The sequence below is a fragment of the Maylandia zebra genome, linkage group LG6, assembly GCF_041146795.1.
Source record: "Maylandia zebra isolate NMK-2024a linkage group LG6, Mzebra_GT3a, whole genome shotgun sequence".
Taxonomy (NCBI): Eukaryota; Metazoa; Chordata; class Actinopteri; order Cichliformes; family Cichlidae; genus Maylandia; species Maylandia zebra.
In genome coordinates this window covers 29,775,578-29,789,069 of record NC_135172.1, presented here as the reverse complement: position 1 = coordinate 29,789,069, position 13,492 = coordinate 29,775,578, and the positions used below count along the sequence as shown (strand labels likewise).

Below are 13,492 nucleotides of genomic sequence, written 5' to 3'. Positions count from 1 at the left end.
GACATGTTTACTTGTGAAATGAGAGAATTTTAAGTTTTTTGTATAATGCCAGTATAGGTCACAGATTAATTTGTCATCTTTATCCATAGTGCAAATACAGTGAACCCTACAAATGCAATACCGATTTTCCAGTGTAATTTGCCAATTATGTTTAATTGTTTTTGTGTACGGCTGTTTCAATTGTAAAATTTCCGATACCACGTGAATGCAGCAGAGAAACGTCATTCAGCCGGTGGCGCTTTATTGATGTTGCTGGGCGACCGTTTGTTTGGTGTGAACTACTTCACCTGCCTGAGAAAAAATAATTAGCGCTATTTAAACAAAATTTGAATTTACAGGTTAAAATACAGTTTATTTTTCGGGTGAATAAAATACAGTTAGTTTGATAATGGATGTTGAAACAGAAAGTATACCTCGGCTCGAACTGGAGGCTGTTATTGGCTTTAACGGTAAGTTTCCCCCCTGCAAACTTAAATTAGCTTAATGATACGACAGCTGAAAAGTCTGGAGTAACACGCTAAGTACTGTACACAGTGGTAGTTTTTTAATATTAAAAACATTGCGCGGTCTTTAACAGTAGGAAAAGCTGTAAAACTTTAAGTCCAAAATTGATGTTCTCCTTGTTCCAGAGCTGTCTAGCGGGCTGAGTTCTCGTCCCCTTGTGTGATTTAGACTGTACCTTTGTTGTTAAGATTACATTTTGAACTTACATGTGTAGCTATGAAGATAGAGTGCACATTCCCGTTATTATTATCCATTATTATTAAAACAACCATCCACCTTCATAATCACAAACAGATTGTCTGTTCAATGTACTTTGCTTTATTTCACCAGGACATGTTTCTTCTGGCCTAAGAGTCCATCCAGACAACGAGCACATGATCTACCCTCTTGGATGCACAATCATTCTCAAGAGAATTAAAGATGGCAAACAGGAGTTCTTACATGGCCATACAAACAATGTAACCTGTATTTCAGTGTCAAAAAGTGGACTGTATATTGCCTCTGGACAGGTCAACTTTATGGGCTTTAAGGTAATCTTAGTCAGGAATGTTTGAATGTTTTTGTAACTACCTGGCAAATCTGCCATCAGATATTGGGTTAAATAATTTTGATGAATAAATTACAATATTCTACTTAATATGTTGTCCTAGGCTACAATAATAATCTGGGACTATGCGACCCGAACAATCTATACAGAGCTGGTGCTCCACAAGGCAAAGGTAGAGGCACTGGCCTTTTCTCCTAATGACAAGTACCTGGTGTCCCTTGGGGGTCAAGATGATGGCAGGTAAACATTATGGCTGAATGATGCAGCTGGGTGCAAGTTCAGATAATAAGATTGCAAAATGGAAATACACATTGCCTTGCACAGTAATTGTCTAATTGCCAACATAGCACACTATATTTCATTGAGCAATGATCATGCCACATTTGTTTTACTGTTTAACAAGCCAGGCACAAGGTTCTTGTAGAACACAGGAAGTTGTACAGTCAGAATACATCCAGGCTAGTAAGGTACTGGAAAGGAAAGCAAAAGTCCTTTGCTATTATGACTCCCTAATAAACCAGAATAACCTAAGCTGGGCCAGTCTTTAGATTTAAAGATGCTTGTTATAAGATTGCACATGGTTCAGCTCTTCCCCTTATTTGTGTTTTATGAAGCAGGAAGCAACAAATGACAAACACCCTGAATTTGTTGCCAGAGGGGACGTATTGAACTTGTGAAGTAGAATCCATTTGGATAGTTAGCTTTCAGTGACTGAAGCTCATACATTGTAGATCCGTTAAGACTTAGCAGACACAGTGGCACATATTATTTTTTATTAAATATGATATAAGAATCATGATTTAAAGACAGTCCAGTATGAGGTCAAGCTGTGAAGTCTGTTTTATTATATATACTGGTTTGTTGTTCCTGGTTTAATAGATTTCATGTGTCTTGAGGTGAGAGTTAGCCAAATGTCTACACTAGTACATTTACTGAAATGTGTGTTGACATGCAATGTCCATGAATACACATGGTATGGCCTTTAATTATCTTTATCTGCACAAAAAGGGGTACATCAATTTCTAGATGGCCTATCAAATGTACTGTACTAATTATCTTTTGTGTTTGTTTACAGTATAGTTGTGTGGAATATTGAGACTAAGCAAGCTATATGTGGGAGCCCAGCTTCAGCGCAGAGTGCTGGTCACTCCCTGATTTTGCAATACTCAAACACAAATGACAACATCTTTGTGTCAGCAGGGAGGTGAGTGAATGGTGTCTACTATTTTTTCTTTTCTGTGTTTTTTTAAGCCAAGCTGAATGTCACATTAGATTTTTAATTTGTAATTGTTAGGTTATCTGTGAATTAGATTTTATTGAACCTGCTTATAAAATGACAAGGCATCTACCTATTGCTTTTTTTCTGCATACCTAGCTTCACAATGTGGGTTTTCACGCTCCTTGTTATTGCATAAAAGTGATTTAATATCACTGGTCTTCTTTGGGCAGTGGAACATTGCGAGTTTGGGAACTGGACCTCCCCAACAGAAAGATCAGGCCCACAGAGTGTCAGACAGGCAAGCTCAAGAGGACTGTGAAATGCTTAGAGGTATGAAGCCATATGCAAACCATCTGCAGGCAGAAACTTAACAAATCAATAAAACACTAATAGTATGGCTGCAGAAGGTGCATAAGAATACTAATAGTGAAACTCAACTTTTTAAATCTTCCAAACTTATAGCACACCAGATATAGTGAAATAATGTGGTTGCACTATCAATATTGCTGTACAGATTTCAGAGGATGATCAGTTCATTTTCTGCGGCACCATGAGTGGAGACATAATGAAAGTTAACCTGAAGACAAAGCTTCTGAATCACTGCGGTCCAGCTAAATCAAAATACAGCATGGTAAGTCATCACTGTAGAGGTCATTCATTGCATTCCTTATTGGGTGCTTTGAATTCAGTCATTCAGCCACTCCGTACTCATGCCCTGTGCTTAATAGGAATCCCTGTGGAAGGAAAAGCCATGGTTCATGTCACATAGTTAAAAATTTCTTAAGTTTTGAGAAGCTGTCAACGATCTAGGAATTTTAAAAAGTGATATATTCAAATATGCATAATTGTTTTAGAAAAATGTAATGAAAATCATAGTTTCATCCTTTTCTTTGCAGGGTGTCAATGTCATAAAGATACTGAAGTCTGGGGACCTACTTGTAGGCTGTGGATCTGGCACTGTCACTTTGTCTTCTGGGACTAACTTCAAAACTCTTAAGTGAGTTCTATGACTGAATTATTTCACTATAAAATATCCCTAGTGTGCATAATTGTTACCTTTGAATTTTCTATATTTTCAGCATTCAAGTGCTTTAGTTTGTTTTTGCATTTTTGTACTTTTTTCCTTTACCTCACATCAGGAAAGTCGATCTGGAAAAGGCAGTAACCTCCATTGCTACATTAGGAGATGGAAATGAGTTTTTTGTTGGCACAGAGGCTGCTCAGATGTATCGCTTCAGTTATGAGAATTTCAAAGTGGAACTCATATCCACCAGCCATAATGATGCTGTCAAGGACGTAGCCATCTTGTTGTAAGTGTCAGAAAAGAGAATTTAAATAGTGTTCTGCAATAAAACATAAATGCCCTGATAAAGAGAATTGATCAGAAAACAGTCAGTCTGTTCCTTTTTCTCCTTCACCATGCCCCTCAGAAACACACATTTTCTCTTGTACCCAGAAATGCAAGAAAATAAACATTATGTTATGTGTCAAATGCAGCAAAGCAAAACCACAATGCTTAAACTGTGCTGAAATTGTTTCTGATTCATTACTTTATTTACCTGTTGTACTCACTAGAGGGTGACATATACATGCCACATGTCTACATATTCTGAGGAAATGTTATTGGTTTTATGTATGTGTCTAAGACCTGAGTAAAATATTCCTTTTAATTAATTATTTACATAATTATATTAACAACCCATACCACACAACTATAATTCTCTATTTTTCCTCACATTTTTCCACTAGTGGAACATCTGAACTATTTGCAACCTGCTCAGATGAAGATATCAGAGTGTGGTACACAGGCAAGCCTAAAGAGCTTTTGCGCATCACTATACCCAATGTGACCTGCAATTCAGTGGACTTCATGTTTAATGGACAAAGCATCATCAGTGGTAGGACTCAGAGAGCGATTTCTGTAACAATTAATTTTCTGTTTTGAAATATGTTTTGAATAGGTGATAACGAGCCATCTCAATTACAGTAGCGCAGAAATCTGAAATATAAAAGTAAAGTTTCTTTTCACTTACTGAAAAGTTCTGTTTCTTGTGCAGAATCAGATTAATCTCTAGCTGTCATTGTCTTCTAGCATGGAATGATGGTAAGATTCGTCTGTTTGGACCAGAAAGTGGAAAACTCATGCTCACCATTCACAATGCACACACAATGGGTGCAACGGCCATTGCTGGCACAAGGGATTGCAAAAGGATTGTCAGTGGAGGGGGAGAAGGACAGGTCAGTGGAAATAATATCAATGAACCTATAATTTGTTCACTATTAGATATATATTATTATTTAATTTATATTTTAATATTAAAGTCTTGAGCCGCTTCTCATTTCTTGGCTTTATGCTTCTAAGGAGCCAGATGTTCTTATAAGTTTTAAAATAGTTCAGCAATATTTCCAGAGACTTTCTGAAGATCTTTAAAAAAAAATTTCTTTTTTCTTAATTTTCAGTCTAGTCTGTTGAGAACTGTTCAGTCTATTTTCAGAAGAATGTTTTTAGTTTTTACATTGACTCATAAAGCATAAAACGGCACTTAAATCACAGAATAAACCAGTGTTGTGTTTACATACAACACAGAACTTAGCAAAAATCCAGTTTTATATTTTACCTTTAGCACTTTATTACTAGCAACTTGTCACAAAAACACTCAAAATGATCCTTTTTCTTTGGTTGAATCAACACAAATTCCAAAGATAACACAGTTTGTCAGGCATAAAACTGTATTTTTGCACCAACAAGGTGATTCTAAAAGAGCTATTAGCTATAAACATATCTGTTCATTGTGTCCTTAAAAATTTGAGGAAACTGAACAAGTAGACAGAAGTTGTAGGCATGAAAACTATCTATAGTAGATGTAGTCATGTCCTTAAGAAATAGGAAAAATCTATCAAAGAACTGAGACAGGATCCGAGAGATACAGTTTACATTTACACCCCTTAGCTGATTCATCTGCTTTTTCCATAAGCCTCATCAGAACTAGTCTCAATGGTAAAAAAAAAAAGGAAAATGGCCTGTATTTGTATAGCGCTTTACTAGTCCCTAAGGACCCCAAAGTGCTTTACACATCCAGTCATCCACCCATTCACACACTGGTGATAGCCACAGCCACCCTGGGGCGCACTGACAGAGGCGAGGCTGCCGGACACTGGCACCACCAGTAGGCAACGGGTGAAGTGTCTTGCCCAAGTACACAACGATCGAGACTGTCCAAGGGGCTCGAACCGGCAACCTTCCGATTACAAGGCGAACGCCCAACTCTTGAGCCACGATCGCCCACAATGGAAGGGTAATGGTCAAGAATCCATTCTCAAGGATGGCAAAAGCTAAAAAACAAACAAACAATGAGGTATGCCAAATTACACAGGTCTTATCGAGTTTAAAATCAAAATTAGATAATTTTTTTGTTTCAAATCCTCATTAATATCAACAGTAATATGTACTTGTAAAACTGAGGTAATTATAAATGCAAAAAAGTATGATCAGATTTTGATAGACCATGCATTACTGACTGAAAAGTGTCAGCAAGGGCTTCATTTATCAACATGGCAATGATTCCAAAGATACTACAGTGATACTACCTGGATAGTCAAACACATTATGAAACATTGTCAGTCATGGATAGGCATCCTCAGAGCCAGGACCTCAACAACAATGTGAGTTCACATGAACGGAATGGAGCAAAAGGCAGCCGACATCCAAAGAAGAGCTTGGAATGTCATTCAAGAAGCCTGGAGAACTATTCCTGAAGATTACAAAGAACTTACAAGAAAGCTTGCCTACAAGAGTTCAGGCGGTGTTGAAGAATAAGGTCCCAAATACAGACTTTCAAGCTTGTCAGAATTGTACAAACTCTGTTTTGTCCATTTATGTTTGCATGTTTCAATAAATCACATCACAGATTTTCCGTTTTCCTAGCAAAATTAAAAAAAAAAATCTTGGGCAGCTTGAGACTTTGGCACAATTTCTCACAGTATATCATCAACAAGAATTATGAAATGGACATGAAATGGCTATCCTGACTGATAATTGAGCTTTAGTTGTAGTCCATATCCTGCCATAACTATTTTCAGACTTTCCCAAAACATTTTTTTGTTATTGATTTGGGAATGCCTACTGAACATGACAAAACTGATTTAAAGATAAGAATGTTTGCATCTCATGTCTAGTCATATAATTAGAATTGCTAATTTTTCTCCAAGACAAGCAGCTGTGAGTTATTCCAGTGCTTAGTGCAAATATTGGAGGATTTTATGCATGCTTTATATTCGTTATACAGACACACCATACTAGACTGTGCTGTGCACCCTTCAAATACACATTCAGCATTTAAATTTGGGGTTTATCTCTATAGCATGCAATATCATTGAAGACTGACATGATTTCAAAAGAACAGAAGACATACTGTTGAAGATGTCTTTAATGAAAATTGAAAATTGTTGCATCCATAGCATATTTGTATGTTTATAAATAAAGTTAAATATAGTTTCCCTAATGAATGATTTTGGGTTTAACTATCATAGGTGTGTGTTTGGGAGCTGAAGCCACGTAGCTATCGGTTGCTGGAGGCCATGAAAAAGCACAAAGCTGCTGTCACTTGTCTCAAAATCAAGAGTGACGACACAGAGTGTGTCTCTGCAAGCTCTGACGGTACCTGCATCATCTGGGACATAGTGTGAGTAGCCTATCTGCAAACCATAACCCACACATTGTGTCCATGTAACATCTTTAAAGTGTTTAATATTGTAATATTAGTGTATGAAATATTATTTATCTATGAAATGTTGTGTTTAGTAGTACAACAAAATGCCAAAAAATTACTGCAGAGCCACTTCACTAAGTCAAAATTGTAATAATTATTTTTCAGTTTCATCAAAGAAAAATGATGAGAGCAAGTGAAGTGAAAATAAAGTCGTTAGGCACATTACTGAATGAGCTAATCACATTGTTCTGTGAAAAGTAATGTACATATCTGGTAATAATACGTATAGCCAACAGAGACAAAGTGAGAGGAAAGAAGAGCACTGTCTTCATGTCTGACTTGTCATAAGAGAGAAATGGTGAAGTGGATGTGTGGCTCATACAATGAGATAAAAAAGAAATCCAGTTCTTTATAAGCGAGCTTAAAATCCTTTAATCTGTGAGCTTCTTCTGGGAGTACAATAAGCTGTTGAAAACTGACTATGGTCATTTTTTTCATTGTCTGTCCTCTTCATGAACGAGTCTGTGGATTAAAGGCTTCTAGGCAGTACCCATACAATTATCATGGATTCTCTTTGTAGTATGACTACTAACAGGTTATTTAAATGGATTAGTAGAAAAGTCTCAATTAATTTAGACTGACACCCTGTCTGCACAAGAGAAAATATGTGCACTTCAGAACATTTGTATATACAGATTGTTTTGAGATTTATGCTTTTTTTGTTTAAAATTTGAACAGACACGACAGTCTGGTCATGGTGTGAAGACACATGCACCTCATATGAGTTATTTTTTGCCCAGTCTATTGCAACACCTGTCAAACTCATCTTCCTTCCCGTCATTTCTTGTCTTTTGTCTCTTGTATAATCTTTTATAGGCGATTCGTAGTTCGTCAAATGATGATTGCCAACACACTGTTCCGGACTGTGTGCTACCATCCAGAGGAATTTCAGATCATCACCAGTGGCACTGACAGAAAGGTGTGTTTTGGGATTAAGAATCTTTTTTTTTCTTGTTGCTAAGTGCATTTCTGTATTTTTATTGGCATTCTAGCAGGCAGTAATTTAAACACAAATTTTTCACTTGATTTATCTTTAAGCCAGTTTTTTATGGTGGCCTCAGAGGTATGTATAGTCAGAATTTGTTAATGATCATTTTGCTAAAACTTCTTTAGTCAGAATTTGCTTAATTCTGACAAAAATGTTTTAGTGTAGCTGCCCCTGTAGTAAGAACCAAGAAAGTGTGGTTTATGAGTTTGTTTTCACACAAAAAGATGGATACAAAAATGTTCATGCCAAAAATGCTGACCATAATTAATTTGATTGCATGTAGAATTTACAGTATAGAGAAGTACAATACAAAAATACATTTAATGGAATCTGTTCAATTGAAAATGACAATTTAAAGAAGTCTCATGAAATGAAATTTACTTCATTGTTATACATTCAGTTTATACCAAGCATATGTCATTTAATGATTATTTATTTAAATAAGTAAACCTTTGATTTAAAAAATTCCCCTCGAGCTTGTGGGTCCTGTGCAGTCTCTTAGCTGTTCCTAGGACTGCGCTCTTCTGGACAGAGATCTCGGATGTTGTTCCTGGGAGCTGCTGGAGACACTTGCTTTGGCTGCATCTAGCGCTTCGATTACCACGGGGCCACTGTTACCTTCACCCTCCACATCTTCTTCAGCTCTTCTCTGCGCCCTTTGTACTTCTCCAGTTTCTTGTGATCCTTCTTGCTGATGTTGCTGTCATTCGGTATTGCTACGTCTATCACTACGACTGACTTCCTCTGCTTGTCCACCACTACTATATGGGGTTGGTTAACCACCAACATTTTGTCCTACTGTATCTGGAAGTCCCATGGGATCTTAGCTCGGTCATTCTCGACCATCGTACGGGGTGTCTCCCACTATGCCCTTGAGACTTCCGGTCCATACTCACCACAGATGTTTCTGTATATTATGCCGGCCACTTGGATATGGCGTACCATGTATGATGTATGTATGATCCACACCGTTCTTGGTGTAGATCAGCCGGTTAGTCTCTGTAACTGTCACGGTAGGTATCGTCCATGGTGCTACATTAGCATCATCAGTAGATCTCACTTCACTTAGTCTTGGTATCTGGCTATGGGGGCTCCAGGTTTCAAGCTTTGGCATGATCGTGTTGATGACGAAGTTTTCTGGGAGAAAATGTGAGTGATGTTTGACAGGTAGAACATGTGATGTGTTAGCATGGACAGCTTTGATCTTTACAGTTTAGAAGAGATGGTGCCAGTTCATTTTCTTTGCTTCAAGAGCTGGTGGAAGCTCCTCTGGAGTTTAGTCTTGTTTGCTCCTGTTTTAGCATTTCAGAGTGTGGGTTCCAATTGGTGCTGGTGATGATAAAAGTCATTGTCTGTCTGTTGGCATTGTGTCTTCCCCAGTTGGGCTCAGAGAAAACTTATGGCTGCTCTGACTCACTACACCATGCACTGGTACAAATAAGTATTGCTCTACAGTTTGGCTTCTTTTCTGAAAATGAATAAAATAATTCCGAGCCAATTCCAAATATCCAGTGCCCAGAGATCACACTGTGAATATCACACTGTAACACAATTGTTTTTTCATAATCTGTTGATAACATAGCTGTAAACTGTTGCAATTCACAGTGAGTCTATAATAACTACTTTTTGTTGTTTACTGTAGTCCATGTACTCCATATATTTTCCCTCAGACTTAATACTCAGCTGTCTAGCTTAAAGGAGAAAAAGGTAATCATTATAATGATAAAAAAAACAAAAACAGGATGCAAATAGACTGTCACTAAACAGTCACAGTGTAGAGTCCTCATTATGTTGTTATGGTTATTGAAATCTCCACTTAATGAGAATGACAGAAAAATCTGCAGCTTTACTAAGATCAGCAAAGAGTAGCACAATGAAAGCTTGTACAATCATACTCGTGTGCATTTCTGCAGATTAGCTTGAACGCTTCTAATTTGTTTCTTAGCTCAGTATACAGTAATTAAGCCATTGTGCCGGCTGCTAATCACTGGTGCAAAAACACACCCTTTGACTCCACAATTTTTTTTAATTTTTTTTATAATCTTGATTAACCAAGCACTTCTTATTTACATAAGCTTGGACCTTTACTGCTGCAGAATGAAACACTTTTTTCCTTGATTGTGCAATTTATCCACACCCCTTGAACCCGGCTACACACTGGACCCATATTGCTGCCATCCCCGCATGCTGAGAGGTGAGGACAAGTTGTGCTGATTAACACAGCGCGGTGGGTGTGCTGAGCGAGCGGAGAGAAAGTGGGAAGGAGGCATTCAAAGAGAGCGAGAAAGAGGAGAGATAGAGGGGAGCGCTGTGGTGTTCGTGCCTTCCTGCGGATGTGCCTATGCCACCCAAGTGCCAGCCAGATCCACCATCTGCTCATCCCAGGACACAGGCACTCTGTCTGGTTCAACAAACAGCAATGCTCTCTCTCTCTCCTCTCTCTCTGTACTCCAAGCCTTCTTCACCTCCCAGCATGACTCTATGAGTAAATTCACAGGATGCAAACCAGCATGTGAGAAAAAATGTGAAGAGAAAGAGAGTGGCCAGGAGGGGTGGGGGGATGACTGTGTAGGGTCAGGGAGCAGTTGTATTAATGAGATGCTTTGTGATCAGGATGTTGCTGGCAATGATAATGATGTGTTTGTTTTTTGGTGTAGTAAGTATATGATGCTTACTTCGTCTTTTCAAGGTAAGGATACGGGATTATAGCTGAAACCAGTTGGACTACATTATTTCTGCTAAAAAGGAGACATTAATTAGCCTTGATAGTAATTAATTACTAGCTCATAATAACCTTAGGTAACTGTGCATATTTTCTATAAGCTAAAGCTTCTAACCTTCTGTGTAGCCCAGGCAACTATACACTGCTTATAGCCTGAGATTTGTCCTTATAAGTGGAGCAGTCCTAAGAGTATGTTTTTCAGACCTGCTCTCACTTACTGCACGTAATTAATTTCCTGGTTGCCCATGTCATGGCTGTGAGCCAGTTTCCCAGGCTGAGGGATCGCAGATGGGCCAAGACAACTCACACAGGTGGAAGCCTCTAATAAGCTGCTGAAATGAGATGAGAAAGGTGGAAGGGGTCGTGACTGTGGCGGTGAGGAAGGGATGGACAATGATCTAAGAGAGAAGAAGAGAGGGGAACATTGTTACAGTAACTTTTATCGTGGCTATGCGAATAGTAAACTATTTAATTTCACCATTAACTTCTTTTTATTAATCATAGCGCAATGATTAATTTAAGGCGCTGATTTGTTTGAAAAGACATCTCACTAAATATGTTATCGATTAATGCAGGCCTTAGCTGAGAAGTGAGTATTGTTTTGTTCAGATTTAAGCCTTACATTCTGATTTGGTTACATTAGGAAGATTTGGTTTCTATTTATTTCTCCATATTAGTTTTCATTCCATGTAAGCACAATATTCAATATGTGTGAAAGATTACATATCCTGTATTATTTGCCTTCCTATTAGGCATAATGGGCAAAAAATGAAATTCTGTTCTCATAAGCATCGGGCTCTGTGTGAACAGCCTTGTTTAACATGACCTTTACAAATAGCTAATTGTGGTAACTCCATCTCCTTCTCTCAACTCCTTATTGACTTTGAAATGCAGTGTGTTTAGCATCAGTGTTTTGAGTGCTTTACTGCTTTCTAAACAGCTTCTTGACTTTTAAAATCACATAGGGTGAACTGTTAAATCTTCTACTAGGAACTCATTCATGACTGAAGCCTAATTTTAATGATCAAGTCCATCTGGGCTTTCATTTACTCCACCCAAGAAGTAATCAGGTCGGTCATATAAATAACAAGAAAGGATTGTTCTCGCTCTGTGGTTTTGTGATGCTTCTGCCACCTGGGCTATAAATAACTTCAACTAACAATCGCCTTTTGTGAGACTTGATACTCTGACGGCTGTTAAGCCCTAGAGATGTTCAAAACTCATTTAGATATATGATAGAATCAAACCAGCTCATTTTCATATAGAGTTAAAACGAGAAAGCAGTGAAGGTGAGAGTCTGAGGTCACCTATTGCGTACTACTACCAAAATAGGAAGTGGTAAAGTGTATACTGTATATAATGTTGAATAAAAATAGCACAAAAGCACAGAGATGTTTTCACTTGATCTCATTAGTAGCAGTCTGCATAGCAAGCCTATCAATCCTTAGTAACAAACAAAAAAACTTCAGAGTATAAATGTGTAACCTTCATCTCCACTTAGACTTTCTGTGCATTGTGTACATTTTGTCCCTCAGGTTGCCTACTGGGACGTGTTTGAGGGTAAATCTGCCCTCAGACAACTTGAGGCTTCGCAGTCTGGTGCCATCAATGGCATGCATATCTCACAGGATGGCAAATACTTTGTGACAGGTATGGCACATTACTCATTTGCACTTCTTCTTCTTCCATGCTACTCATATATAGATAGCAATTTTATATTTGTCCCTGCTGCCTTGCCCGTTATGCTCCCGTTTAGATCAAAACCTAATTGAATATTTTATGCAAATATAGTTTTCATGTGTTTTATATAAGGAACAGTATTGCACAATAATTAGTGATATTTCCCTAGAGCTTCTGGTTTCTTATGTTGTTCACCTTTTTATACCAGGTGGAGATGATAAGCTGGTGAAAGTGTGGGACTACATGTTAGGTGGAGTAACCCACGTAGGGGTAGGTCATGGTGGCAGTATTACCAGCATGAAAATCTGCTCCAACAGCCGCAACTTAGTCAGTACAAGTGCAGATGGAGCCATTCTTTGCTGGAAGTTCCCTCATGTTCCTTCCTCTTAACTGGAGATTTGGACACGGGAAGAAACACAAACCTTTAGCCATCCAGACATTTTTTTTTGAGTTTTCCAAAAATGTACAAAATGTTACTATTATATTGTTTTAGCAATATGGACTTACATTCTTACCAAAATAAATACATGTAACCTCATGAAGCAACAATTGCTGTATAAGATGTTTTTGCTCACTGATGCATAGTAAATGTAGTGGGGTTTTTTTTTTTTTTTTTTTGCATGGTTTTGTTGATTTTTAAATGGGTAATATTTGTCAATCAATTAAAAAAAAAAAAGAAAAAAAAAGAAAACGTGAATTAAAGCATTAATAAATCCTTTCTCTTTTTTTGCTCTTTTGAAATTCTATTAAAAATCAAAATCTTCATTTTGAAAAGTATTCAGAGCCTTTGCAGTGACAGTCATCCTGTTTGATTTTTGAGCCTCGAGATGTGTAGAATGTAATAGCCACACATCAGTTGTTAATCATGTAAAGCTACATGTCCTGGTGTAAACACACATAGAAAGTTCACAATGTCATTGCGAATAGGGCAAGAGGATGAATCAGTTTCTAAATATGGCTTCAATGTCTGTGAAATACAAAAAGTAAAATACACAAAACAGCTGAGTGCTAGAGTTTACCAAACTGAGTTATTGAACAAAAAGTGCCTTGGTCAAGAATGTGA

General features: G+C 37.7%; 1 protein-coding gene across 1 annotated transcript; it reads left to right on the top strand.

The window, feature by feature from the left end:
* The first annotated feature begins 225 nt into the window (after positions 1-225).
* Positions 226-13,137, top strand: cfap52 (cilia and flagella associated protein 52). The gene is made up of 14 exons (XM_004539281.3): positions 226-449; positions 835-1,034; positions 1,155-1,291; positions 2,127-2,255; positions 2,501-2,600; positions 2,785-2,901; positions 3,167-3,267; positions 3,410-3,580; positions 4,020-4,168; positions 4,363-4,508; positions 6,801-6,952; positions 7,856-7,958; positions 12,285-12,399; positions 12,638-13,137. Exons 1-14 carry the CDS (start codon positions 389-391, stop codon positions 12,817-12,819), a joined length of 1,863 nt encoding a protein of 620 aa, XP_004539338.1. The 5' UTR covers positions 226-388; the 3' UTR covers positions 12,820-13,137.
* The last annotated feature ends 355 nt before the right edge of the window (positions 13,138-13,492 follow it).